Source organism: Aotus nancymaae, unplaced genomic scaffold, assembly GCF_030222135.1.
Source record: "Aotus nancymaae isolate 86718 unplaced genomic scaffold, 86718_ANA_hifiasm-v0.15.2.pri h1tg000012l, whole genome shotgun sequence".
NCBI lineage: Eukaryota > Metazoa > Chordata > Mammalia > Primates > Aotidae > Aotus > Aotus nancymaae.
The window spans coordinates 22716532-22744356 of record NW_026988423.1 but is presented as its reverse complement, the minus strand read 5'-3'; the positions used below and the strand labels follow the sequence as shown (position 1 = coordinate 22744356).

At 45.7% G+C, this 27825-nt stretch overlaps 1 protein-coding gene and 1 non-coding gene across 2 annotated transcripts in view; both read right to left on the bottom strand.

The window, feature by feature from the left end:
• Positions 1-7809: 7809 nt before the first annotated feature.
• LOC135274721 (U4 spliceosomal RNA) lies at positions 7810-7949 on the bottom strand. The gene has a single exon (XR_010342490.1). It is a non-coding gene; the product is annotated as a U4 spliceosomal RNA (small nuclear RNA).
• Positions 7950-17089: 9140 nt separating this feature from the next.
• Positions 17090-27825, bottom strand: part of TMPRSS4 (transmembrane serine protease 4) — a 42081-nt gene continuing 31345 nt past the window's right edge. Inside the window, exons 7-14 of the mRNA XM_021671187.2 lie at positions 27178-27218; positions 24206-24365; positions 22641-22807; positions 20848-20946; positions 20495-20637; positions 18112-18261; positions 17777-17863; positions 17090-17664 (exon numbers count right to left, since the gene is read on the bottom strand). Coding sequence (XP_021526862.2) covers positions 17825-17863; positions 18112-18261; positions 20495-20637; positions 20848-20946; positions 22641-22807; positions 24206-24365; positions 27178-27218 — 799 coding nt within the window. The 3' untranslated portion in view covers positions 17090-17664; positions 17777-17824. The remainder of the gene's footprint in view (positions 17665-17776; positions 17864-18111; positions 18262-20494; positions 20638-20847; positions 20947-22640; positions 22808-24205; positions 24366-27177; positions 27219-27825) is intronic.

The following is a 27825-nucleotide window of genomic DNA, read 5'->3' as shown; positions in this document are numbered from 1 at the left end:
TGGGATTTGGGGGCTTCCATTTTTGACTAATTGGGATTTGGGTTCTAGTCTTATTTCTTGCCAGCTGTGCTTAGGACATGTTTCTTTACCTTCTCTGAGCCTCAATCTGTTTGTGTCTCAGATGTTACCTGCCTAGGTGAAATAACGCATGCAAAATGCCTAAGAACGTGTGTCACATTCACAGGCGTTTGGGTCGTTTTCATTCCCATACGTTCTCTGGGGAAGTTGACAAGGTGGCCCTTTAATACTGGAATCATTGCCAGGGCCCTCTGGTATGGATGACCTTGGTCATGACCCTGTTGCACTACAAATGCCACAACAGCTCCTCCCCCGGGTTCTCTCTCCTTCCCTTCTCCAGGTTAGTATCTGGGTCCAGGTAAAATCTGCTTCACATGAGCACCTACCTTCCAAAGAGAGTTTCCGGGTGCTGAGCATAAGGCCAGGGGCTGGGAAGGAACTGGGAATATGTACCAAAGTATAGGTGTTTGCTTATATTCTTGGACTTTCTCATACCGCAATTTCTTACCAAACCATATTTCTCTATTCAATGGATTCACCTCATTCACTCCATTTCAAAAAGTTGTAGACACTAAGTACTCAGAAGCGCTTGTTGACAGACCTTTTCTTCTCCGTCAAGGACCCCAGTTTCAGTAGATGTCCCTGCCCAGCTCTGCTTCCTCCAGCCTCAGCTACAGAGACTATGGGCTGTGCCCCTGCCCTGAATGGATTCACCACCCGGGTTCCCCATGCAGCCACTCTCCTGCCTTTAGGTACTTCCTGTTGCCCAGGACCTCCTGCCACCTTCCCATCCGCAATACATGGGTTGGATATTGAGGTTTCCTGGGCCAAGCCTGGGTTTAGAACGCTTGGGATGCTATGCACTGAACTTGCAGTTACCCCTGTAAGGATCAGTCCCCAGGTCTGATTAGGTCTCTATCATTGCTCGGTTTCATCTCTACTTCATTTCCCCACTCAATAGCCATTAGAACTGACAGATGGCCCAATGTCTTAAAACCACATTAGGGACTGGGGCTGTCCTGGGCAAACCTGGATATAGGGTCACTCCCTGTTAAGCCCTATGCCAGCCCCGTGCTGACTCAATGGGTACCGACATACACACAAATTAAGGTTCTTAATTTGAGCTGGTGGCAGGCACACAGATCAGGTTGACTTTAGGAGGTCTGTACACCTGAAAATAAAGATAAAAGTGAAAATATGGGCTTAGGGGATCTTTCAGAAGGGTCTTGGTACAAAAGCGGGGAGTTACCTTCTACTCTAATGCGTTGTCGTTAGGAAAGAAACTGGTTGCACCTCCTCCCCTCCCTCCCCGAGCCTGTTGTCTTCTCTCTGTTGCTTTCATAAGGGAGAGGGGAACTTTGCTTATCCCAAGGGCCTAGGCCTTTGCATTAAAGGAACAGAAAATATTTCTTTTGATAGACCTTTGGACCTAATTTCTTTTTCTCTAAATCCTGTCTTTGGCCAACTCTCCTTCCTCCCTTGCATTCTGCAACCCCTAGATTGGGTCAGATTGACTCCCAGTGGAGAACAGCCCTTTAACTCCCTGTGTTCAGATTTCCAGGAGGCTGAGGGCATCTGTGCAAATTCAGATACCTAACAGAGGAGGCAATAGCACAGGTGCATCTGCTCCAAAATGGTAGACAGTTACCAAAAAGAAGTTTGGACCTTAGGAGTAACCAATCCGTCGTATTGTGGAGAAGGTAGCTCATCTAGATCATGGGAAGGGGGAACCCTGGGCTCTGACATTCAGGGGCTAATTGGAGGAAAAGGAGGGCAAGAAGGGGACTGATGAGGAAGCCCCCAAGGGCAAGGCAGAGTGATGTCTTTGAGACCAATATAGAAACAGTGTTAAGAACAGGGTGGCCATCGCTAAGTTAAGGATCAATCCTTGACCATTGGTCACTGGTGACCTCAGTGAGGCCAGCAAAGTGAAATGGGTCAGCAAGATGGGGGTAGATGGCAGAAGCTTGATTCCAGTATGTGGAAGAGTCAGTGGGAGGTGGAAAATGGCCTGGTGCATAGGTTACAATTTTAAGTAACTTAGCTTTGAAAGGCATTGGCCCTGGTAGGAAGGAGGGTAGATGGTTTTCTTTTAAAGATGGAAGAAATAAAAACAGTTAAATGCACATGAGGAAGAGACAGTGGAGCCGGCCAGGCTGCAGTAGTTGTGAGAGAGGAAAGAAAGTGTCATTTGGGTGGACCCAAGGGGACAGGATTCAGTGGTCAGGTAGAATGACTGCCCTTAAGACAGGTCAGTTCACACCTCTGCCATGGAGACAGAAGAAAGAGGGTCAAGGGGAAATGAAGGCAGGCAAATTTGTAGAAGGGTCAGGGCAAGAGATGGAGAGACTTGCTTTACAATCTTTGGCTCCTATGGTGTTATGAAGTCATTTGCAGAGCGGACTTGAAAGCTGAAGACCCTCCCATTCAGGAGCCCCAGGGATCCCACTCCCCCAGGCAGATGGCCAGCCCTTCCTCTGCCATTCTAATTGTACCTGCACACACTGCAACAGTAGAGCGCACAAAGCAGGAGGGGGGATGTTCTCTCACAGTTCATTGCTTAAACAAAGCCACCTGCAGCGCTAACAGGAAAGACGTAGGGTCCCCTTTCACGGCCTGCAAGCAGATATAGAAAGGAAAAATCCTGGACTTAGAATCCAGGAATCTGGATTCAACCTGTTATCCACCAGTGAAACAGCACTGGGCAAGCCACCTCACCTCTTCAAGCCTCAGTTCCCTAACCTGCAAAATGGGGATGAAGACACCTACTGCATGGTGTGAAATAAGTGTGAAATACTTTTTTTTTTTTTAATTGAAATAGAGTCTCCCTCTGTCTCCCAGCCTGGAGTACGATGGCACGATCTTAGCTCACTGCAACCTCCACATCCCGGGTTCAAGCAATTTTCCTGCCTCAGCCCCCTGAATAGCTGGGATTACAGGGATATGCCACCACGTCCAGCTAATTTTTTATATTTTTAATAGAGATGGGGTTTCACCATGTTGGCCAGGCTGGTCTCGAACTCCTGACCTCAGGTGATCTGCCTGCCTCGGCCTCCCAAAGTGCTGGGATTACAGGCACGAGCCACCGTGTCCGGCCTGGAATACTTTAAAAACTACAAAAAGTGCAGGTCACATAAATGTTAAGTAGTTTCTAAGCTGAGCCAGCATTACAGGAGGCAAGCCCAGGTGGGGCCATCACTGAGCTCACACCTTCCTGTTCCTCGTCGGGAGGGGCTGTCAGCTTAGTGGGGCAGGGCTGGGAGGGGAGTGGCCAGTGTTAAGAAATGACTTCCTGGCAGACTTGGTTATGTCAACTGCCCAAAACCAAACTCATGATCTCACCTCAATCTGACCCCAGATCTGCTCCTCCCCATGTTTCCCCATTCATCCAGTCATCAGACCAAAAATATTAGCATCTACTATTTCATCTTCAACCTGAAACCTTTTAGTCAGCAAATCCCATTGGCTTTATGTTCAAAGTATATCATCACCTCGACTACCTCTCGCTACCACCATCCCTACAATCCTGGCCCAGGCCATCCTGGCTCTCCCCTGGATTATTGTAATAGCTTTCTCACTGGTCTTCCTGCTTTTGCCCTTGGTCTTCTTTAATCTAATTTCCAGAGTGGTCCTTTCTCTTCTTTCTTTCTCTCTCTTTCTCTTTCTTCCTTCCTTCCTTTCTTTCTTTCTTTCTTCTTTCTTTCTTTCTTCTTTCTTTCTTTATCTTTCTTCTTTATCTTTCTTTCTTTCTTTTTCTTTCTTTCTCTCTCTCTCTCCTTTTCTCTCTCTCTCTCCCTCTTTCTTTCATTATACTTTAAGTTCTGGTGGACGCAGGGAGGGGAACATCACACACCGGGGCCTGTTGGGGGGTGGGGGAGCTAGGGGAGGGATAGCAGCGGGGTGGAGGGAATGGGGAGGGATAACATTAGAAGAATTGCCTAATGTACATGACAGGGGTTGGATGAAGCAAACCACCATGGCATGTGTATACCTATGTAACAATCCTGCACGATCTGCACATGTACCCCAGAGAACAGAGTGGTTCTTTTAAAACAGGATTAGATGATGTCATCTCTACCTCTGGCCAAGATGGAGACATACATAGGGATTTACCCTTGCACCTTAAAAAACTAAAAAATTGGAAAATACATATGATGCAATGATTTGCAGACCTTGGACAATAGGCAGTGGAAACTGTCATTCCTCAGAGGGAGAAGCAAATGAGAGGAGCTTTACTATTGCTCCAGCTTACTGCCTGGAGCTAGTTTCCAGGCTGCAGTGCCTGGAAGGCTGGGGAGGGAGTCCCAGGCTAAGCCCAGCATTCTCTCTGAGTTAAAGAGAGGTGCTGAGAATCTGGGGGAGGTTAGGATAGTGAGTTTGCAGGACCAGAGAACCTTGGAGGGTCTCCCCAAGTTTTCAGCTCAGCACAGATAGTGTAGATGTGTGAGGAAACTACCTAAGGTGAGGGAAGGAGCCTCCAGAAAGGGTGAGGGAGGAAAATCCCCGGAGCTCACCTGGGGCAGCCTCTCATCCAGGGCTGACCTCACCCGACTACTGAGGCAACGCTCTTTGAATACTCTTCCTCATCTCTCATGAATTAGCGAGTTTTGCCATTCCGGTTGGCTGCAATGTGAACTACTACTGGCCCTGTGTGAGCTCCAGGGATTGCTTCCTCTAGCCCTTTCTGGTGGTTCTTTCTCAGTCTCAAGTGTGCCTGGATCAGCAGCTGAAGACTCACAGGGACCATTTGCAGCTCTCTGGAGCGCTGTCTCTGTGAAGCTGTCTCTTCTCTGGGACGCTGCCCAGGGAGCCCTACCCACTGGCCTCCTAACTCCGTCTCCTTGATTCCGGGAGGTTGCAGCCTCTGCCCGAGTCCCCTCTCCTGGTCCTGTAGCAATTGCAGGGCTCCCTCATTTGCTTCTCCTCTCTCAGGGATCAGTGACCTGTACTGCCTGGTGCCCTGTGTCTGAAAGCCATTTTGTGCATTTTTTTCCTCAGCGTTTTAGTTGTTTCGGATGGGAAAGTAAATCCATTTTGTGTCACTGCATTCTTGTCAGAAGAAATTCACGAGAATGTATGTTCACTCAAAAACCCGTACAGAGTTGCTTATAGAGGTTTTGCCATTGCCAAAAAGAAGAAATAACCTAAATGTCCTTTGACTGGTGAGTGGATAAAACAAACTGCTGTCTACCTACAATACGATGGAATATTCCACAAAATCCCATGCACCCTGGGATTCTCAAATGCAGTATGCCAAGTGAAAGAATTGGCTGAATCTCAAATGCAGTAGGCTAAGTGAAAGAATTCAGACTCAGAAAGGTACCTGCTTTATCATCTGTGACCCATACGCCACTCTGGTGGGGGTGTTGATGAAGAGGGAGGCTCTTACCTGTGTGGAGGCAGAGAGTATGAAATCTCTTTACCTTCTGCTCAATTTTGCTGTGAACCTAAAACCATGCTAAAAAATAATTAAGTGTTGGGTTGGTTGCGGCGGCTCATGCCTGTAATATCAGCTTTGAGAGGCTGAGGTGTGAGGATCCCTTGAGGGCAGGAGTTCAAGAGCAGCCTGGGCAACACAGTGAGACCCTGTCCCACCAAAAACACATATAAATAAATAAAATAAAAGTTAACAATAAAACAAAAAGTGAAATCTTAAGAAAGCCTAAGGCCAGGCATGGTGGCTCACGCCTGTAATTCCAGCACTTTGAGATGCTAAGGCGGGTGGATCACTTGACGTCAGGAGTTCGAGACCAGCCTGGCCAACATGGTGAAACCCCATCTCTACTAAAAATACAAAAATTAGCCCGGCATGGTGGTGGGCGTCTGTAATCCCAGCTACTCAGGAGGCTGAGGTGTGAGAATTGCTTGAAACTAGGAGGCAGAGGGTACAGTGAGCTGAGATCGTACCACCACACCCCAGACTGGAGTGGACTCAGTCTCAAAAAAAAAAAAAAAAAAGGAGGCCGGGCAAGGTGGCTCATGCCTGTAATCCCAGCACTTTGGGAGGCTGAGGTGGGCAGATCACGAGGTCAAGAGATCTAGACCATCCTGGCCAACACGGTGAAACCCCATCTCTACTAAAAATACAAAAATTAGCCGGGTGTGGTGACATGTGCCTGTAGTCCTAGCTACTCGGGAGGCTGAGACAGGAGAATCACTTGAACCTGGGAGGTGGAGGTTGCAGTGAGCGGAGATCACGCCACTGCACTCCAGCCTGGTCAACAGAATGAAACTACATCTCAAAAAAAAAAAAAAAATGCTTTGCTTAGCTTTCCCCATAAATAAATGGCCAAGGTTTGCACTCACCATCACAGTCCTGTCCTGGCTTGCTTTTAGGAGAGGGTGGGGGCACCTTCTTGTGGAGGCAGCTCTGGGTTGCAGTTGGGAGAGCCAGGCCTATGCTCTGGTTCAGGCCTCACCTCTCTAGGATTTAGTCTTCTTCCTTCCTTGTGAGAAAGGGGAGGATCTTCTCTACCCACCAATCTCCTCTCCACATACTCCCTTCCAAAGACAGCGAGGATTTGCTGTGTTAGTCAGGTCATAACTTCCTGGCTTCCTCTTGATCTCCCCAGAAGAATCACTTGTGCTTTGAGTGCAATGTGCAAAGGCAGGTGCAACTCAGTCCACGTCCAGATCAGGAAGAAGTGCAAGCATTTCAAGGTTAGCTGCTGAATATCACACTAAAACATTCTATGTATATATATGTATATATATGTTTGTCTGCATATGTATATATTATATATTTTTCATTATCATTCTAGTTAAGTAAATTTTTGTTTATAATTTTTCCTTTGACCTAGGAATAATTTAGAAGTGTTTTTAAAAAGCACATATGTATTTTATATTTTAAAAATTATTGTGTGGGCTCGGTGTGGTGGCTCACTTGAACCCGAGATGGAGACCAGCCTGGGCCACATAGTGAGATCTCATCTCTACGAAAAGTAAAAAAAAAAAAAAAAGCTGGGCCAATAATAGTGGTGTGTGTCTGTAGTCCCAGCTACTTGGGAGGCTGAGGCAGGAGGATTCCTTAAGCCTGGGAGGTTGAGACTTTAGTGAACTGAGACTGTGCTACTGCACTCCAGCCAGGGTGATGGAGTGAGACCCTGTGTCTAAATAAAAAAAAAAAAAAAAGTAAAAAATAAGCAGGAGCCCACGGCAGCTTAGCAAGGCCTCTGCTGGCAGACTGTGTCACTAAACTCCCTCCTCGCTGGGCATGGCATCTCTGAAAAAAGGAGCAGCCTGTCAGGGACTTATAAATAAAACCCCCACCTTCCTGGGACAGAGCACCTGGGAAAAGGGGAGGTTGTGGGTACAGCTTATCCATCAAGATCAAGTCGGCTTCATCCCTAGGTTGCAAGACTGGTTCAACATACACAAATCAATAAACGTAATCCATCACATAAACAGAACCAATGACAAAAACCACATGATTATCTCAATAGATGCAGAGAAGGCCTTCGACAGAATTCAATAGCTCTTCATGCTAAAAACTAACTAGGTATTGATGGAACGTATCTCAAAATAATAAGAGCTCTTTATGACAAACCCGTAGCCAATATCATACTGAGTGGGCAAAACTGGAAGCATTGGAAGCATTCCCTTTGAAAACCGGTACAAGACTAGGATGCCCTCTTTCACCACTCCTATTCAACATGGTATTGGAAGTTCTGGCCAGGGCAATCAGGCAAGAAAAAGAAATAAAGAGTATTCAAATTGTCTCTATTTGCAGACGATAGGATTGTGTATTTATTTATTTATTTATTCTTTTTTTTTTTTTTTTTAGTGATTCAGTCTCCGTAGAGACTGCCAAAAATTGCCAACGCTGACTATATATCAAGTCGTCATGGCGACGATTGGGAAAAGTTTTCAATTAGCAATAATCGCACCTCAGACAAACCTCACTGGCTACGATACTGCCACTGTGCAAAGCTAGGATTGTGTATTTAAAAGACCCCATCGTCTTAGCCCCAAATCTCCTTAAGCTGATTAGCAACTTCAGCAAAGTCTCAGGATACAAAATCAATGTGCAGAAATCACAAGCACTCCTATACATCAATAACAGACGAAAAGAGAACCAAATCAAGAGTGAACTGCCATTCACAATTGCTACAAAGAGAATAAAATACCTAGGAATACAACTAACGAGGGATGTGAAGGACCTCTTCAAGGAGAACTACAAACCATTGCTCAAGGAAATAAGAGAGGACACAAACAGATGAAAAAACATTCCATGTTCATGGTTAAGAAGAATCAATATCATGAAAATGGCCATACTGCCCAAAGTAATTTATAGATCAGTGCTATCCCCATCAAGCTACCATTGACTTTCTTCACAGAATTGGAAAAAAATTACCTTAAACTTCACATGGAACCAAAAAAGCCTGCATAGCAAAGATAATCCTGAGCAAAAAGCAAAAAACAAACAAAAAACACCAAAAAAAAAAAAAAAAAAAAAAAAAAAAAAACAAAGCTGGAGGCATTATGCTACCTGTCTTCAAACTATACTACAAGGCTACAGTAATCAAAACAGCATGGTACTAGTACCAAAACAGAGATATAGACCAACGGAACAGAACAGAGGCCTCAGAAATAATGCCACACATCTGCAACCATCTGGTCTTTGACAAACCTGACAAAAACAAGCAACAGAAAAAGGATTCCCTATTTAATAAATGGTGTTGGGAAAACTGGCTAGCCATATGCAGAAAGCTGAAACTGGATCCCTTCCTCACACCTTATACAAAAATTTAACTCAAGATGGCTAAAGATTTAAACATAAGACCTAACACCATAAAAACCCTAGAAGGAAACCTAGGCAATACCATTCAGGATATAGGCTGTGAAAGGACTTTATGACTAAATCACCAAAAGCAATGGCAGCAAAAACCAAAATAGACAAACAGGATCTAATTATGCTAAAGAGCTTCTGGACAGCAAAAGAAACTATCATTAGAGTGAACTGGCAACCAACAGAATGGGAAAAATTTGTTTTGCAATTTACTTATCTGACAAAGGGCTAATATCTGGAATCTACAGGGAGCTTAAACAAATTTACAAGAAAAAAACAAACAACCCCATCAAAAAGTGGGTGAAGGATATGAACAGTCACTTCTCAAAAGAAGATATTTACGCAGCCAACAAACATGAAAAAAAGCTCATCATCACTGGTCATTAGACAAATGCAAATCAAAACCACATCTCATGCCAGTTAGAATGGTGATCATTAAAAAAAATCAGGAAACAACAGATGCTGGAGAGGATGTGGAGAAACAGGAACGCTTTTACACTGTTGGTGGGAGTGTAAATTAGTTCAACCACTTTGGAAGACAGTGTGGTGATTCTTCAAGGATCTAGAACTAGAAGTACCATTTGACCCAGCAATCCCATTACTGGTGTGTATCCAAAGGATTATAAATCATTCTGTTATAAAGACACACGCACACGTATGTGTATTGTGGCACTGTACACAATAGCAAAGACTTGGACCCAAACCAAATGTTCACCAATGATCGATTGGATAAAGAAAATGTGGCACATACACACCATGGAATACTATGCAGCCATAAAAAGGATGAGTTCATGTTCTTTGCAGGGACATGGATGAAGCTGGAAACCATCATTCTTAGCAAACTGACACAAGAACAGAAAACTAAGCATCACATGTTCTCACTCAGAAGTAGGTGTTGGACAATGAGAACACATGGACAAAGGGAGGGGAACATCACACACTGGGACCGGTCAGGTGGTGGGGAGCTAGGGTAGGGCTAGCAGGGGGCTGAGGGGCTAGGGGAGGAATAGCATTAGGAGAAATACCTAATGTAGATCACGGGGTGATGGATGCAGCAAACCATCATGGCATGTGTATACCTATGTAACAAACCTGCACATTCTGCACACATGCCCTAGAACTTAAAGTATAACAAATAAATAAAAAAACAAGCAAACAAACAAACAAAACGATTGTTTGCTATTGCCTTATAACTTAACAACATTATAATTGAAGAGCTACATCTGTTTGATAGTCTTAGCCCAGGTTTCTTAGAAAACTTAAGTTTTCTACATTAAATTCACATCTTAACACTTTATTGGAGGGTTCAATCCCAGGGAAGTGGGCATAAGGGGAGCAGCAGGGCTGTAAGGCAGGGAACAAGAGAAAGCAAACACAGGCGATCAGGTGATGTATGTACTGAGCTGACTGTAACTCCATCAGCTCCATCAGCAGCACAGCTGGTTGCTGGATCACAAGACCTGTCCCTGGGGAGCTACAGCTTCTCTGAATAGTTCTATCCTGGGGAAGAAGGATGAGCCATTTATCTGCTGGCTCCTTCCTGTCTCCCATCTACCATTATTCAACATTTACCACACAGATTATCATTTCTATATTTTGTTACTCAGCCTTTCTGGGAAGCCCTGGGGAAGCCAGAGTTCTCTGGGGGTGGTCAGCCAGTCTGAGAGCTGGGGCTGCTATGGCTGTCACCATGGTGCATTTGACAAAGGCCACCCAAGCCAAAGCCCAGCTCTGGCCCTGGCCCAGGGCAGGGGAAGACCACTGGTGGTGTTAGGAGAGGAGGCGGTGGCAGTGGTCAGAGCTTTACAGATGTGAGAATGGAAGGGGCTGGAGCTGGGCTCATTCAAAGAAGGAAGACAGCAAATGACTAAAGCCTAGAGATGGGAGGAGGAGGATGCTGATGAGGCGCAAAGCTAGGCCTGGTGCTCACGTTACTTTTGAAATTTGTTGAGACTTACTTCTTGGACTAGTATGTAGTCAATTTTCACCAAAGTGCTTGAGAAGAATGCTTTTTTGCTAAGTATGGAGTGTGTATGTCTATTAATCAGGCATGTAAATGGTATTGTTTAATCTTCCATTCTTTACTAATATTCATCTGCTCGACATATCAATAATTGAGAGAAGGGTGCTGAAATCTTCCACTTCATATGATGGTGCATTTATCAATTTCTCCTTATAGTTCTATCAACTTTTGAGTCTATTTTATATTATGTTTATATACATTTTAAACAAATCAGTGACTGACAAAAATTTCAAATATACAGAAAAGTAAAAAGAATAGTAAAAGTCTATTCTCTAGATTTCACACTCATTGACATTTTACCATATCTGCTTCAACTGTTTTTTTCCTCCTAAAGTATTTTAAATTACAGCTTTGTCATTTTACCCCAAATACTTCTGTATGCATCTCTAAAAGTTAAGAATATCTTTTTTACTTAACTGTATTATTGTCACACAGAATGAAATTAACAATTCCTTATTATCGTTTAATACTGAGATCATATTCACAGTTCCCCAATTACCCCTTTGCCCAAATGCCTTTTCCTGCAGATTTGTTCAACTCAGGATCTGGTCAAGGCCCACACCTTACATTTGATTGTCTCTTAAGACATAACAGTAATTACATGACATTGATTTGTTGAAGAATGGGAATGTCCTGTGGTGGAATGTCCCACCTTCTGGATTTGTCTTTTAGCTTCCAAGTGTTGTCATTTAATTTGTTCCTAGACCTAAAGATTTAGGTTAAACATTTTTGGTAAGACGCCTTTAGGTGATGCAATGTGAAGATGTACTTCCTATTCAGGTTGAGAGGGACATCGTAGCTGCTTATTCCATTATTAGTGGATAAGGTGATGGCAGTCTGATCCCTTCATTTTAAAGTTAGGTTTCCTATTGAGATTAACAAGGTATCCATGGGATGATACAATGGTATTACACGAATATGCAGTTCTCCGTGGTCTTAGACCATTCAGGCTGCTCTAACAAAATACCTTAGACTAGATAATTTATGAAAAACAGAAATTTATTGTTCACAGTTCTGGAGACTAAGAAGTCCAAGATCAAGGTGTCAGCAGATCTGGTGTCTGGTGAGGGCTCAGTCTCTGCTTCCATAGATAGGACAATGTTGGTGTGTCCTCACATGACAGAGGGGCAAAGAGGTTCCTTCAAGCCTCTTTTATAAGGGACACTAATCCCATTCATGAACAGGGAACTCTTCTGACGTAATCAGTCCCAAAAGTCCCACCTCTTACTACTGTCACCTTGGGGGTTAGGATTCAACATACAAATTTCGGAGGGACCCAAGCATTCAGACAATAGCATCCATTGATGATCCTTGCCTGAATCAATGGTTTCATTAGAAATTGCCAACAGTGGTTTCCTATCACTTGTCTATATTGATTAGCTATACTTTTCTGAAAACAAGAGCTTTCCCTCACCACCTGAGTCACTCTGTTACCTGGAAGTAGATTTCTATGGCAAAGCAGCATAGTGCTAATTTTTCCTCTTTAAATATTTCAGAATAAGAACCTGATGTGAGTTTTTTCTTTTCTATTTTCTTCTTAAACAAAGAGAAAAACTTGTAAACAAAACAGGTTTTCACTTATTATAGCTTACTGGTGAATTGGAACTTTCCTGATTATGTAGTGACTCTCTTTATCCTAAAGTCAATTTTGTCTTTTTCTTCTAAATCCTTATTTAGAAAAATACTCTATAGCTACCCCAGCTTAAATTTGATTAAATGCTTGCTCTCTGTATCTTTCTCTACCTTTTCAGTTTTAATGGCTCTGTAACCTGGTGTTTTGTGTATACAGCCTGATCTTACATTTTTATCCAATTTGCCTGTCTCTGTATATTATTTGGTGAGTTTCACATTTATTGTGATTATTAGTACTTTTTCACCATCCTACTTTGTATGTTCTATTCGTTACATTTTTCTGTTTTTCCCTCCTTAGCACTCCTCCTTCCCCTCCTTTCTCTTTTGTGCTTGCTTGATGTTTTTTGTTTTTTTATTAATAGATTGCTACTTTGAATTGTTTTGGAAGTGACACACTTTTATTTCCATTCTTTTGGTGATTACCCTTTAACCATCTAGAACATAGTACATTTTATGTAGCATAACATTAATATTTAACCTTCCTCTTGAACAATTTAACAGCTTTAGAATATTTTAACTTCAACTATCCCCTTTAATTTACATGCTGCTTGCTGTTGTTACTTCATGTTTCAGTTAGGGTTTTAAAAATTAACCCACGATGGAGCTTTCTTGGTCAAATTGCAACTAGGTAGTATTATATTTATATACAGGGTTTTTTTTTTCTTTGCCAATGTATTTTCCTGCTCATAGCCAACCAATAAATTCTATATCTGTTTCAAAAAAAATTAACTTACAAAATAGATATTATTGTTATTTTAATAATATGTACACATGCCTATAATCCCAGCACTTTGAGAGGCTGAGGCGGGCCGATCATTTGAGGTCAGGAGTTCGAGACCAGCCTGGCCAACATGTCCAGCGAATTTTTGTATTTTTAGTAGAAACCCCATCTCTACTAAAAATACAAAAATTAGCCAGGTGGGGTGGCACACGCCTGTAATCCCAGCTACTCGGGAGGCTGAGGCAGGAGAAACACTTGAACCTGGGAGGTGGAGGTAGCAGTGAGCCGAGATTCTGCCACTGCATTCCAGTTTGGGTGACAGAGCAAGACAAGTTCTCAATAATAATAATAATAATAATAATAATAATAATAATAATAAATAGACAGGGTGTGTTTAGACTTATCTACATTTTCACAATTGCCTCACTATTCCTACTTGTTTCTTGGTTCTTCCTTTTAGGATAATTTTCCTTCTTCCTAAAGTAAATGCTTTATATATTCTTTTAGAGAAGGTTTGTTGATGGTAAAGTCTGTTTTTGTTTTCTTGAAAACGCCTTTATTCTTGAAAGATAGTTTTGTAGGGTTCACAATCCTTAATTGACAATTATCTCTTGGTATACTGAAGATATATACTTCCACTGACCTCCAGCTCCTTTATTGCTATGGGAAAGCCTGTTGTCAGTCTAATTGTGATAGCTTTGTGGTACTGTGGGTGGTCTGGGTTTTCTCTCTGCTGCTATAAGGAGTTTCTTTTTGTCTTTGGCGTTTTTCCACCTTGGTTGTATGGATGTACACTATGGTGGTGTATGTTCTGTGGATTCACACCTTTCATCAGTTCTGGAACTTTCTCAGCTCTTATCTCTTTGGCTATTGTCTCTCTCATTGTCTTGATTCTCTCTTTCTGGGACTCTGGATGTGTTAGAGTTTACCATTCTAGGCTTCATTGCTCCTGGCCTTGTTTTCATATTTTTAATCTCCATATCTCTGTCTGCTGTTAAACTTAGTAACCGCTTCAATTTATCTTCCAGTTCATTTATTCTCTCTTAATTTGTGTTTTAAATGCTGTTTACCCCATCCACTTAGTTTTTCTTTTCTTTTTTTATGAGATGGAGTCTTGCTCTGTCTCCAGGCTGGAGTGCAGTAGTGCGATCTCAGCTCTGCAACCTCCACCTCCTGGGTTCAGGTGATTCTCCTGCCTCAGCCTTCCGAATGGCTGGGATTACAGATGCATGCCACCACACCCAGCTAATTTTTATATTTTTAGTAGAGATGGGGTTTCACCATTTGGCCAGAATTGTCTCGATCCCTTGACCTTGTGATCTGCCTGCCTCAGCCTCCCAAAGTGCGGGGATTACAGGTATGAGCCACCATGTCTGGCCGGTTTTTCATTTTTATAATTATAATTTTCATTTCTAAAAGCTGTATTTTTTTTTCAAATCTGGCTGTTATTTTTGCTTGATTATTAAGATACCCATTTTTAACAGCAAATAAGTGTTGGGGAGGATGTGGAGAAATAGTAACTCCTGTGAACTGTTGATGGGAATGTAAAATGGCGCAGTCTCTATGGAAAGCAATATATCAGTTCCTCAAAAAATTAAAAATAGAATTGCCATATGATCCAGCAATTCCATTTCTGGGAATATACCCAAAAGAATTGAAAGTAGGGCCTCAAAGAGATACTTGTACACCCATGTTCGTAGCACCACTATTCACAATAGCCAAAAGACAGAAGAAACCTGAATGTTTACCAGTAGATGAACAGATAAACAAAATGTGGTATAAACTATAGAATATTATTCAGTCTTAGCAAGGGAGGAAATTCTGACACATGCTACAACATGAAGGAAACCTGAAGACACAATGCTAAGTGAAATAAAGCAAGTACAAAAAAAGAAATACTGCATGACTTCACTTAAATGAGGTCCCCAGAGTAATCCAAATCATAGAGACTGAAAGCACAATGGTGGTTGTCAGTGATTGGGAGGAGGGAGAAATGGAGAGCTGTGTTTAATGGGTGCTGAGTTTCTGTTCTGGAAATGGATGGTGGTGATGACTGCACAGCAGTGTGAATGTACATAACACCACTGAATTATACACTTAAAAGTGGTTAAGATGAGGTGGGCATAGTGGGTCATGCCTGTAATCCCAGCACTTTGGGAGGCTGATGAGAGTGGATCATGTGGTCAGGAGTTCAAGACCAGCCTGGCCAACATGGTGAAACCTCATCTCTACTAAAAATACTAAAATTAGTGGGTTGTGGTGGTGGCACCTGTAATCCCAGCTACTCGGGAGGCTGAGGCAGGAGAATAGCTTGAATCTGGGAGGTGGAGTTTGCAGTGAGCCAAGATTGCACCACTGCACTCCAGCCTGGTGACAGAGTGAAAGGCTCTGTCTCAGGAAAAAAAAAAAATGGCTAAGATGGTAACTTGTGTTATGTGCATTTGCTCACAAGCATAATTTTAATATGTACTACTAGTATTCTTTTTTTAATTTAAATATTTTATAAATTATCATATTGGAGGCCCTATAGTGTGGTAGTTTACAGCATGAACTCTGTATTCTAAGTGCTCATGTTCAACTTACCAGTCTGTAACCTCAGGCAAGGAGCTTAACCTCATTGTGCCTTAGTTTTTTTAATCCATAAACAGAGGATAAGAATAATACCTATCTCATAGATTTCTGTGAGTATTAAATGAATCAGTACATGACAAAGCACTTACAATAGTGTCTGGCACATATAAATACTCCAAAAATATTGGTTATTATTGTAAGTATCTAATATTCTGACACCTAAAGTCTTTGGGGTTCTAAATTCATTGTTTTTTATGCCACCCACTTAAGGTGTTTTTTATTTTTCAACGTCTCTGATCTTTGAGCTCGTATTTGGAGGATCTTTGGGAATCCTGAGGCTCTAAACTTGGGTTATTTTCCTGCTGATCATCTGCCATCTGAGACCACATTTGCCCCCTTCAGTATCTCTGCTTCATGTGGGAGCCCTGGTTCAGCTCCTTTGTCTGCTGCACGTCCAGGTTTAGCTCTGACGGCAGCCTTTATATAGGTCTCAACCCGAGATTTTAGTGTATTGCTCTGAGATTGTCACCTTCATTTCCGCTTATGGTTCTGATGGCTTTGTTTTGCTTTGTTTTCTGGGTTTCTATTTTCTTTTATTTATTACAGGCATTTGAGGAATTTTGTTGTTTCCTAAGAACCTAGTACAGTATGAACAAGTATATTTCATCTAGGATCTGACTTAACTATAGCAAGAGAGTCTCAGAACACCCAAGCTTTCATACAGCTGCCAAAAAAGTTTGAGACCAGCCTGGCCAACATGGTGAAACCCTGTCTCTACTAAAAATACAAAAAACTGGCTGGGCATGGGGCTTAATTCTTTGACTATTTTGAGTGTAGGGGCTTATTCATGCCTATATCCTCATAACCCAGCTTGGGGGACTGCCTCATACTTGGGAGCTGATACTTTTTTTTATTTGAATGGACGAAAGAAGCCACACTGAGGGCTCTCCACCTGGAAGAAGTTGGGACACAGGCACAACATTTCTTTCCAGCCACGTGGGGATCCCTATCAAATGTCACCCTTGACTGCCTAACTCATCTCCTTCCAAAGTCATAGGTTATCCCTGGCTCCTGGCTGATTATCACAGGCAGGGAGGGAGGGAAAGAGGTAAAGGGAGAAGGCCCCATGTGGGAATGAAACTTTTGCTCACACTGGCTTCTCCAATCTGCAGCTCACTCTTGCTGTCACTCAGTAGGTCTCGTCTCCATAACTTTTTTTTCCCCTGCCTCTACTCTGAGACACAATGGCTTTCCCAGGACTTTTTTTCTCCCCAAGCTAAAGAATGAAGGTTCAATGGTCCCAGCTCCGTTCTTATCAAGCATTCCAGCTAGCCTATGCCAGAGATGTCACACAGCTCTTTAATAATAGTGGCCATAGCTGTAAGAACAACAACAACAGTAGGCAATAGCAGTCACACCAACAGTACGGCAGTGCGTTTTCTATTACAACTGGTTTCTTGTTCCAGTAGGCTTGGGAATGGGTGAAGAAGGACAGGGCTGGCACAAACCCTTTCCTCCTCCTCTCCAGCCCACAGTGATCTGGGCTCTCATAAGACAGCTTGCTTCCATTCAGTAAGTAGTGTGGGAAAGTTCCTTCTCAGCAATACCCCTGAGACCTTGGCCCGCAGGCTGGTTTGTTCAGTGGGCTGCGTCTCTCTCTGGGATGCTGGGAGCACCAAGCGTGGCTGAGCTAGGCTGCTGACTTCCTCTGGGTGCCTCTGGGCTGCGGGGATCTCTTCCTCAAAGGAATTGAGGCCCTTTGTTGCTCCAAGAAATGCTGAAGCTGTGGGCAGAGGGGTGTACCCAAGGGAGCTCTTGCTCTGTGTCTGACTTTGGGGGATCTCCAGGTGGGCAGGGCAAGAAGGAAGTGGCTCCCAGCACTGCCAAGGGGCAGCAGCATTACAGCTCAGCCTAGAATAAGAGAGACTGATGAAGAGAAAGTCAGATTATTTGAAACTGGACGAAGTGGTGACATGTGCAAAATGAGTCTTCCTTTTCTGAAGCACTTTGCTTCTCTCCCTACCCTGCAGAGGGCCAGGAGGTCTCATGAGCCTTTCCACTCTCTTCCTTATCAGAATCTTCTCTCTAGAAGGGATCTGATCGTCTCATTCTGTCAGAAAAGAGAAAGAAAGGCTTGATGTGTTCTATTCCCTAAGGTATTTGCATTTAACAGAAATCTCTGACCTAAGGAATTTCAGCCTTAATTGTGGAATCTCAGGCTGTCCCTTGCTTGGAGGGAAAGTTATTTGGGATGTAAAGGGTTGTCAGAGCCATTTAAATCAAACCTAAGGATAGACTGGTACTCCCTGGGTAGAGGACTGGAGGGAAGGCACAGTGGGTAGGACAAAGCTGCCTTACCTTCCGGACATTGTAGATCCAGTTGAGATAGGCTGAGACCTTGGTGTACACTCCTGGAGTGCTCGGGCCTCCGCAGCCATAGCCCCAGCTACTGATGCCCACCACCTGCCACTGGTCAGACTGGTACATCAGGGGGCCACCACTGTCACCCTGTGGGAGACCAGAACAGAGAGTGTTGGGGAGGGCAGGTGAGGTGGGGGGGCTTCTCCCTCCCAGCTCCCTGAACTGGCCCATCTGTTCCCCTGCACTCCCTGCTGCTCTCTGATGTTCCGTCTTCACCCTCTTTGCTCATTAGCACCCTGGAATGCTCTTCTCTTCGGGGGCAGAAGGGCCTGTCTGTGGGCAAGTAAGTTGCAAGTGTGCTGTTAGCCTTCTCTCAGAGATTCACAACTCACATTGGCAAATTAAAGGCTCTGAGTGACACCGTAAAAAAGCCTGGTTATTGGCCGGGCTTGGTGGCTCATTCCTGTAATCCCAACACTTTGGGAAGCCGAGGTGGGCGGATCACCTGAGGTCAGGAGTTTAAGACCAGCCTGGCCAACATGGTGAAACTCTGTCTCTACTTAAAATACAAAAATTAGCTGGGTGTGGTGGTGGATGCCTGTAATCCCAGCTACTCAGGGGGCTGAGGTGGGAGAATCACTTATAGAGTGCCTATTTCGCACCAGGCACTGTTCTAAGCAATTGGGATCCAATTGATGAAAAAAACAAAGATCTCTGCCCTCAGAAAGCTTAGGATCGAATGGGGTGAGAGAGACAGTAACGAGCAAATAACAAAAAAGAAAATGCCAGATAATGAAAAGTGCACTTACCTGGGAGTCCTTAACAGCTCGTTTAGCCCCTGGGACTTCCTCCCTCTGAACCCAAAACTATAGCCAAAATGCCTGTTTAATGACCTCCTTTCCCCCAACCACCGTGAGCTCCCTGAGGGGTCTTCAAAGACTACCATGTAGCTGGGCGCGGTGGCTCACACCTGTAATCCCAGTACTTTGGGAGACCGAGGTGGATGGATCATGAGACCAAGAGATCGAGACCATTCTGGTCAACATGGTGAAACCTGATCTCTACCAAAAATACAAAAATTAGCTGGGCATGGTGGCATGTGCCTGTGATCCCAGCTATTTGAGAGACTGAGACAGGAGAATCTCTTGAAGCTGGGAGGAGGAGGTTGTAGTGAACTGGGATTGTACCACTGCACTCCAGCCTGGCAACAGAGCAAAACTCTGACTCAAAAAAAAAAAAAAGACTACCGTGTTCATGGCACACAAGCGACAACTAAGAGATGCCTCTTAAATGAAGGAATTCAACGACTGGAAATGGAGGTGAGAGTAGGGCAGGGGTTTGAATGAAAATGGTTCAGGCCAAGCATGATGGCTCATGCCTGTAAACCCAGCACTTTGGAAGGCTGAGGTGGGAGAATCTTTTGAACCCAGGAGTTTGAAACCAGACTGGGAAACATAGTGATCCTGTCTCTATTTAAAAGAGAGAGAGAGAGAGAGAGAGAGAGAGAGAGAGAGAGAGAGAAAGAAAATAAAAAAAGAAAATGGTTCGGAGGATCCTCTGGAAGTATGGGGCAGGAAGAAGGTCTACAGGGATTGCTAAGCAGTGCTGATGGTCCACAAGGCCCGGGTGAGGGGCACGCACAGGGGCTCTTCCAGCATCCTGCAGGAGGTAGTTCTTCCCTATTGTGGTTCAGCAGCTTGGGGACAATCACAGAGAAAATGGACCTGGGATTCCTGACCTGAGGGGCTCATCAAGCTGTAGCTAGTGAGAAGAGTGGGTGGGGAGGATGAGTAGTGTCATCTTTGTTGTTGTTTTGAGATGGAGTCTTGGTAGGTCACTCAGGCTGGAGTGCAGTGGCACGATCTCAGCTCACTGCAACCACTGCCTCCCGGGTTCAAGCAATTGTCCTGCCTCAGCCTCCCAAGTAGCTGAGATTACAGGTGCGCCACCACACCCGGCTAATTTTTGCATTTTTTTTTTAAGTAGAGTTGGAGTTTCATCATGTTGGCCAGGCTGGTCTTTAATTCCTGACCTCAAGTGATCTGCCTGCCTCAGCCTCCCAAAGTGCTGGAACTACAAGTGTGAGTTACCGCACCTGGCCAGTAATGTCATCTTTGAATGTGAAAGAGACATTTGAAATCTCTCTGCTTGTCTCCATCCATCCATCCATCCATCCACCCACCCACCCACCCATCTATTCGTCTATCTTTATCTGACTGCATCCTTTCCTTTCCTCCTTCTCTGTCTTCCTCCCATCTTCACATATTGAGTGCCCGTCATATGCAAGGCTTCCAGTGTGGCATGCAGCCTCTGTGTTTTCTCATCTCTCTAGGACTTACATCCTATTCTTAGGACTCCCCATGATCCTTGGAGGCCCCACCTGACAGGTGTCCACTCCCCCTTCTGGGATGCCTGCACACATCATCTTCTCGGTGACTTCCCCCTGGTACGCATCGTCTGCATTGCACCGTGTACTGTCAATGACCTGGACTGACGCCTGCAGCAGTATGTCAGACAGCTTCCCTGGGAGGGTGAAAACACTCACATTCCCATGCTTGCCTTCTATCCCCCAGCCCTGGATTGCCAAACCACTTTGCTTTCTGCCTGGTGCCTTGGTGCTTGGTCCTCTGGGATGGGTTTCTCTGAAGGGTGGTCCTTCTTCCCATCACTTCTGGAAGCTGCTCCCTCGTACAAGGGCATCTCCTGCCTTGTGATCCTGAGCCCAGGACTTACCTCCATTCTGCTTTGTAAAGCCCCATCCAATGACCCAGAGTGGGGTGGCTGGAGTGAGTTCCTCATCAAAGAAGGGCAAGCAGATGGGCCTGACTGTGCCTGCCAGGAGCACAGAGGAAGAAGGAGATCTTTTATTCATAATTTTTAATTTTCTATAAATTATGATGCTTTGTGATGATGGGTATCTTGCTGGTCTGTGGTAGACTAGGTCAGCTAATTCCTGCAGATAGTAAACAACTTGCCTGTGGGCATGCCTTTAATGCACAAACCAGCCAACCCAAAGCCCATATCCCCAACCACTTTCTTTACCTGACTCTCAGACACCAAGCCAATATATTCCCTGCCCTAAATCACCCCAGGGACAGATACCAGACAACCAGAGGCCGACCTCTACAACCTAGAGAATTGTTTACACTATCCAGTCCCAAGCGTGTTCAATCTTGCCTAACCTACCTTGGCCAGACCTGCCCATGGACGGGTGACTCTGGGCCATGCCTTCCCCTCGCTCCTGCCTCCAGGAGGACCTGGCTGCTTTCCCAGGTGTCCTTGTGTGGGGAGGTATGTCCTTTTCTCTCAGGTACTCTAAGTAATAAACTCTTCTTTCTTTCTTTCTTTTTTTTTTAAGACGGGGTCTCACTATGTTGCCCAGGCTGGAGTGCAGTGGCTATTCACAGGCATGATCCCACTAATGATCAGCATAGGAGTTATGACCTGCTCTGTTTCTGACCTGGGCTGGCTCACCCCTCCTTAGGCAACCTGGTGGTCCCCCGCTCCCCGGAGGTCACCATATTGATGCCGAACTTAGTGCGGACACCCAGTCAGCATAGCGCTCTACAGCCCAGAACTCCTGGACTCAAGAGATCCTCCCACCTCAGCCTCCCAAGTAGCTGGGACTATAGGCACGCGCCACCACGCCCAGCTAAACTCTTCTTTCAAAGATAGTTGTGTCTGTATCTGTCACCTTACCACACCTGATTAAAACAATGCCCAGGTACAAATCTTGAAGCACACCCAGGATTCAGGAGAGCCTGGCAGTTCAGCTCTCTGAAAGGGGTCACACCAGGGTCTCTAGAACACTTGGTCTGTGGAATGCTAGTAGAAGTGGCATGAAAAAAGGATTCTGTGGTCAAATCAGTTTAGAAAATGTAGGTTAAATGCAATAAAACAGATTATTTTCAAAACTTCTCATAGCTTTAATAAACAAATGTGCTCCGAGAAGGGAGCTGTAGTGCAAAAATGTTTTCCAAACTTATTTGACAATGGAATCCTCTCTTCTCCAAGGAGCCGGTGCCTAGGGAACCCCACAGTTGGGAATGCTGATCTAAATACTTTTCGATATAAGCTCAAGGCCTCCCACAGAGCTATTCAAAGGTTCTGCGGCTGCCTCACGAGTAATGGCTGCCCTATCCCCGGAGGAGAGCAAACAGGGGCACAATGACTCCTTGGCAGGGATACTGGGCAGGCTTTTGGGTATTGGTCAGTGGTGGGGAATGAGCTTGATAATCTTTTCAAAAAGTCTCCTACAACTGCAAGATTGGATGAAACTCCAATGCTCACTTGAGGGGCTCCACATAGAGAAGACAGGTCTTGGAAGACTCTCTGGGCATGGAGTAGAGGTGTTAGCTCACAGCTTGAGGGGGCCTTATGGCATCAGTGACGTTAGGCTGATGTATTAGTTAGAGACAAGTGGGCAAGCTGAGGTCTTGAGAGGAGAAATTATGTGCCAAGGCTGCTCAGTGAGCTAACAGCAGAGTGGGCGTGAAAACTGGGTGGCCTTGGGCCCTGCTTCTCACCTGAGAAAGTGAGTGGGAACTGCAGCTTTATGAGGGCAATGTCATTGTCTTTGGGGTACATGGGGTTGAATTCAATGATGATGATCTTGGCCACAGCCAGGGATGGGAAGTTGCCCAGTTTGTCTGAGCCGGCCCGCACCTTCCAGTTGAACACGTCGGTATGTTTCCTGGGGGCAGAGACAGCTGGGTTCAGGCCTGATGCAGGTCTGAGGAGGCTTTGCCAAAGGCTGGGTCCCCAGGGCCCTGGGGGCCAGGGTGCTAGGTGTCACTGCCTTGGGAGGGAAAGATGATGGTGGAGAAGGAGCAGTCTTTTGGCACTTATAAGAAGCCAGATTCAAAAAGGGGATTTGACCTTTTTCTTCAGTGAAACCTGCCTGAGGACACTTCAAGGAGGGATGAGAAAGGGGCTCTTCCAATGCCTGAGCAGGGCCATGGCCAATGTCAGTTATTCACTGGGTTCTGGCGCTCTCTCCACCAACCTTTTCCATCATTACCCATGCTGTCAGCTATGTTACATGCTTGGGTAGCTTGTAACATATGGGTGTGTCTTTCTTTTTCCCAATGCCAGGCACAGCTTAGTGTGCAGGGATGTTTTTCCAGCAAAGAATTTATAGCTCTCGCCAGAATCTCAAAAAAAAAAAAAAAAAAAAAAAGTTAAGAAATGGTAACCTAGACTGCCAGTGCCTTGAAGACAGCGATGGAGTCTAATGCACTTGGGTGCATCATCTGATGCTTGGTACCTGGGAGGTGCTCATCAGATGTTGAGTGAATGATTGAATAAAAGTGAAGCGGGGCTGGATGCAGTGGCTCATGCCTGTAATCCCAGCATTTTGGGAGGCTGAGGTGGGCAGATCACTTGAAGTCAGGAGTTCGAGGTCAGCCTGGCCAACATGGTGAAACCCTGTCTCTATGAAAAATATCAAAATTAGCCGGGTGTGGTGGCACATGCTTTTAGTCCCAGCTACCTGGGAGGCTGAGGCAGGAGAATTGCTTGAACACGGGAGGCGGAGGTTGCAGTGATCCAAGATGTTGCCACTGCACTCCAGCCTAGGCGACAGAGCGACTCTGTCTAAAAAAAAACAAAACCAAAAAACGGAAGGGAGTGGCCCCTCCCAGAGGTATGGCCAGGCCTCTCTGTGGACTGAAAAGGAATCTATGCTTTTAAATTTTTTCAAGTTTCTGGACCTAATGAGGAAGTGGCAGTTACTCTAGGCCCTGGAACAACTTCCTGGGAACGAGCAAAAGAACAGTGAGTTCTTGGAACTTCAGGCAGGTGGGAAGAGGTTTTGTGACTTGAATGGCATGCGGGTGGGGTGAGGACTCTGGGTCTTTTATGGTGTCCCACTGGGAAGAGGCCTTGCTTGGTGACCAGCACCCTCTGCTCAGACCACCCAAGTGCCTAACAAAGGACATCATGGCCATTGTCTCATGGGGGCCGCCACACCCTGGCAAATGTCTCTAGTGGGAGAATGAAGAGAAAGAGGGTGTCAGGAGACAGGACCCCAAGGTCTCTGGCCCCTGGCTGGCCTTGGTTCCCCGAGACCTCCTTATAGCTGGGGCCTTACCTGAAGCAATGGGCTGCCGTGAGGATCCAGTGGGGGTCCAGGATGCTCCCTCCGCAGACGTGCTGTTTGTCGTACTGGATGCTGACCTGCCAAGGCCAAGAATCCACAGAGGCCTCCTCCCCACCCACCACGCGGGGGGTCTTCAGGCTTTCCCCACAGGCTGGACGCAGGCAGAGGCAGGGAGGAGGCAGGATGTCAGGCCCTTGGGGATGAGGCTGCCTCCCCTTAGCACCCAACATCTGCCCTGAGCAGGGTCCTTATGGCTGGGGCCAGAGCGGGGAGAGGACCAGGCCAATCTGAGTTATTCATGGGGAGATATCGAGTGTCCCAGACCACAGGCTTTCCCCAAACCTTCCTCTCCGTCTTTTTTGTTGTTGCTGTTCAGGATGTGTTTAGGAGTTTGGACTGTGAACATGGGTGTGTCTGTTGTGCTGGGAATTTGTGACCTTCACAAGTGATGCAGAATTACAAAAGCCCTGCCCAGGTGGCGTGTCCCCCAGCCACACCCACTGACTAACAGTAAACAGACACCCACAAGCTGTTTTGTGACTCGGGAGTGGACTGTCCCATCTCAAACTCCCCCTTCTCCAAGTCAGTTCCCCTTGCCAGGGGAGTCTCTCAATCTGATATTCTGTCTTCCCACTGACCTTGCTTTCACACCCCCACCACACCCAGAACTCCTGTAAAGCCCGTAGGTCCCACCTCTCTACCCATGCTCTGCCTCTCCAATTCTTCTGGCAGCCACCACCACAGTGGCCATTCGAAGCGGGAAAGGCTACTTCCCTTTCCTATATGTCAGGTGCCGTGCTAGGCTGGTGCTTTTCAAACACCAGCTGATTTCAAACACTGCTTTCTCCATGCCACCTTGCCCACTCACCGAAGCCCTTCAGGACCTCCCTTGAGGCAAAGTAGAGTTTCCACTCCTGGCAGCCTCCTGCTGTTTCATATAAAGTCTTGTCTAGCCAAATTGATCTGCTTGTAGTTCTCTAAAAGTCATTCTGTTTTTGATCCGAAAAGATGCCCTTCCCTGAAATGCTGCCTCCTCTCCTAGTTCTCTAAATCAGGGGATCCCAGCCCCCGGACCTCAAACCACTACTGGTCCATGGCCTGTTAGGAACCCTGCTGCACATCAGGAGGTAAGCAGCAAGGGCAAGTGAGCATCACCACCTGAGCTTTACCTCCTGTAGGATCAGAGGTGGCATTAGATTCTTACAGGAGCACAAACCCTATTGTGAACTGCACATGTGAGGGATCTATGTTGTGTGCTCCTTAATGAGAATCTAGGCTGGGTGCGGCGGCTCATGCCTGTAACCCCAGCACTTTGGGAGGCTCAGGCTGGCAGATTACTTAAGGTCAGGAGTTTGAGACCAACCTGGCCAACATTGTGAAACCCCATTTCTACTAAAAATACAGAAATTAGCTGGGCATGGTGGTGGGTGCCTGTAATCCCAGCTATTTGGGAGGCTGAGGCAGGAGAATCACTTGAACTCAGGAGGTGGAGGTTGTAGTGAGCTGAGATCGTGACACTGCACTCTAGGCTGGGTGATAAGCTCTGTCTCAAAAAAAAATAAAAAAGAGAGAGAGAGAGAATCTAATCTCTATTCCTATTCCCCGCTTGGTTTGTGGAAAAATTGTCTTCCATGCAAATGGTCCCTTGTGCCAAAAAGGTTGGGGATCACTGAATTCTAAATCATTCATTAATCTAACCAATTTGTGTCCAGTGCCCTCCGTCTTGGGGCAGGGCTGGGTATTGGGAGAGAGTGGTGGGCAGGACAGACAGACATGGGTTTTCCCTCCTTGAGCCTACAGATGCATTTTTCAGTGTTCAGCCTGGGTCCCCAGTCCCTGGGAATTTCCCTTTCTCTGGAATTCCCACTGGCTGTCCCAGGTGTTGGCCACCCTTTCAGTGTGGTTGTGCTTAGGTCTTGTCTTCTTGGCAAGACAGAGACCCCTCGAGGGAGGACCTGCCACTTATACTCCTTCATGCCTTCAGGGCTACTCAGTGCAGAACCTCAGATGGTGTGACCATCCATTCATTCATTCATTCATTGACCAACCACCACGTGTCAGATCCTACACACTAGGTATTGTGGGATGGCGGTGGTGGGGTACACGATAATGAATTAAACTCTCAACATCCTACAGGAAAGTGTATGCACTCCTAAACTGCAGAGGCAGTGCTGTGACCTTCTTCTTCTCTTAGGCGTTCTAATTTCTGGTTATCCTTCCAGGCCCATCTCAGTTCTCCATGAAGCTGGTAGGATGAGCTGAGCCACACTGCTTCATTTCTTTTCTGATCTCCTCTCTTAGAGCTAGAAGGGTCCCTAGAGATCCTTAATGGGCAGTTGGACTAAATGACTTCTTAGGAAAATGAACTTCAGGGAGGTCAGGTGAATGACTCGAGGCCACACTGGAAGTGAATGGGTCTTCTGGCCCTCTTCCAGCTCTCTCTGCAGCATGTCAACTGTGACTGCTACTCAGTTTTGCATTTTCCACATGTTGTCTTGCATCTCTCTCTTACTTAGTCATAAGCCAGCAAGGATGGGGGCCAGTTATTTCACTCATCTGGTATTTTCTACTTCTAGCCAGCAACTGACAGAGTGAGACACATTCTAACTGTTCAATGAATATTTGCTCAAATAATAAATGTGGGTAATCTGATCTTGGATAACTGAGCTGATTGTGACAAAAAAGGCTATGTGGGCCCTGACCATGGGTGGGAGGCAGTGGGGGCCCCATCCTGCCCTTTTCAGTCTTCCTAACGCCCTCTCCCAGGTCTCCACCGTTGTGGAGCCATGTGCAGATGGTAGAAGGGAGTTCTTCACACCACAAGCTGTGGGAGCATTGACCTGCAAGGCCAAGGGCTGTAGATGAAACTTGGATTCCCAGAAATTTAGGAGTGAAGATGAAGGTCTTCCTGCTTGCTTATTGCTGGCCCGGGCCCCAAACCCTCAGAGATCGGGGGTACTCACCAAGGCAGTGCAGGGAGACCAGGGAGCCTGAGAGACAGGGCCTGGAAGACAGACACAGTGCCCTGTGATTTAACCGTCTCCCACAGCTGGGAGGCAGGTACTCAGGCCTCCTGGTGCTGTTAATTCAAGTCTGGGAATCTGGAAGATGCACGGTGGAGAACACCTGGAGGCTGCATTGACATCATTACATTTCCCGCACTGACATTTCCATTTGATTGGATTCAACACCCCTACAGCTGAGTACCTACTGTGCGCTGGGCCCTGCCTGCTTCAAAGACTAGCCTGGGATCCTGGGACCTGAGAGGGAAGAGGGCAGAGCCCGGAACAGAGTCTACAGCACTGCAAACTTTCCAAATGGAAGAATGGGATTTTGACGGCATTTTAGGCAAAGGATCATTCTGCTACCAACCCTGTCCTTTCCAAGATTTACTTTCGGTGAATAAGCAGCCCTCAGCAACATCCCTGAATGCTAAGAAGCCAGCCTCCTCTCTGAGCCACTTTGCAGCAGTGTGACAGATTTCATCCGGATGCTGTGCTCTAATGCAGGGTGGCAAGGCTCAGGAAGAGGCCACCTACAAGGGCCAGGGAGCCTCTTCCCTGGAGCTTCAAGAAGGAGGGGAGCTCTGGCTGGGTAAGTGTTAGGGAAGG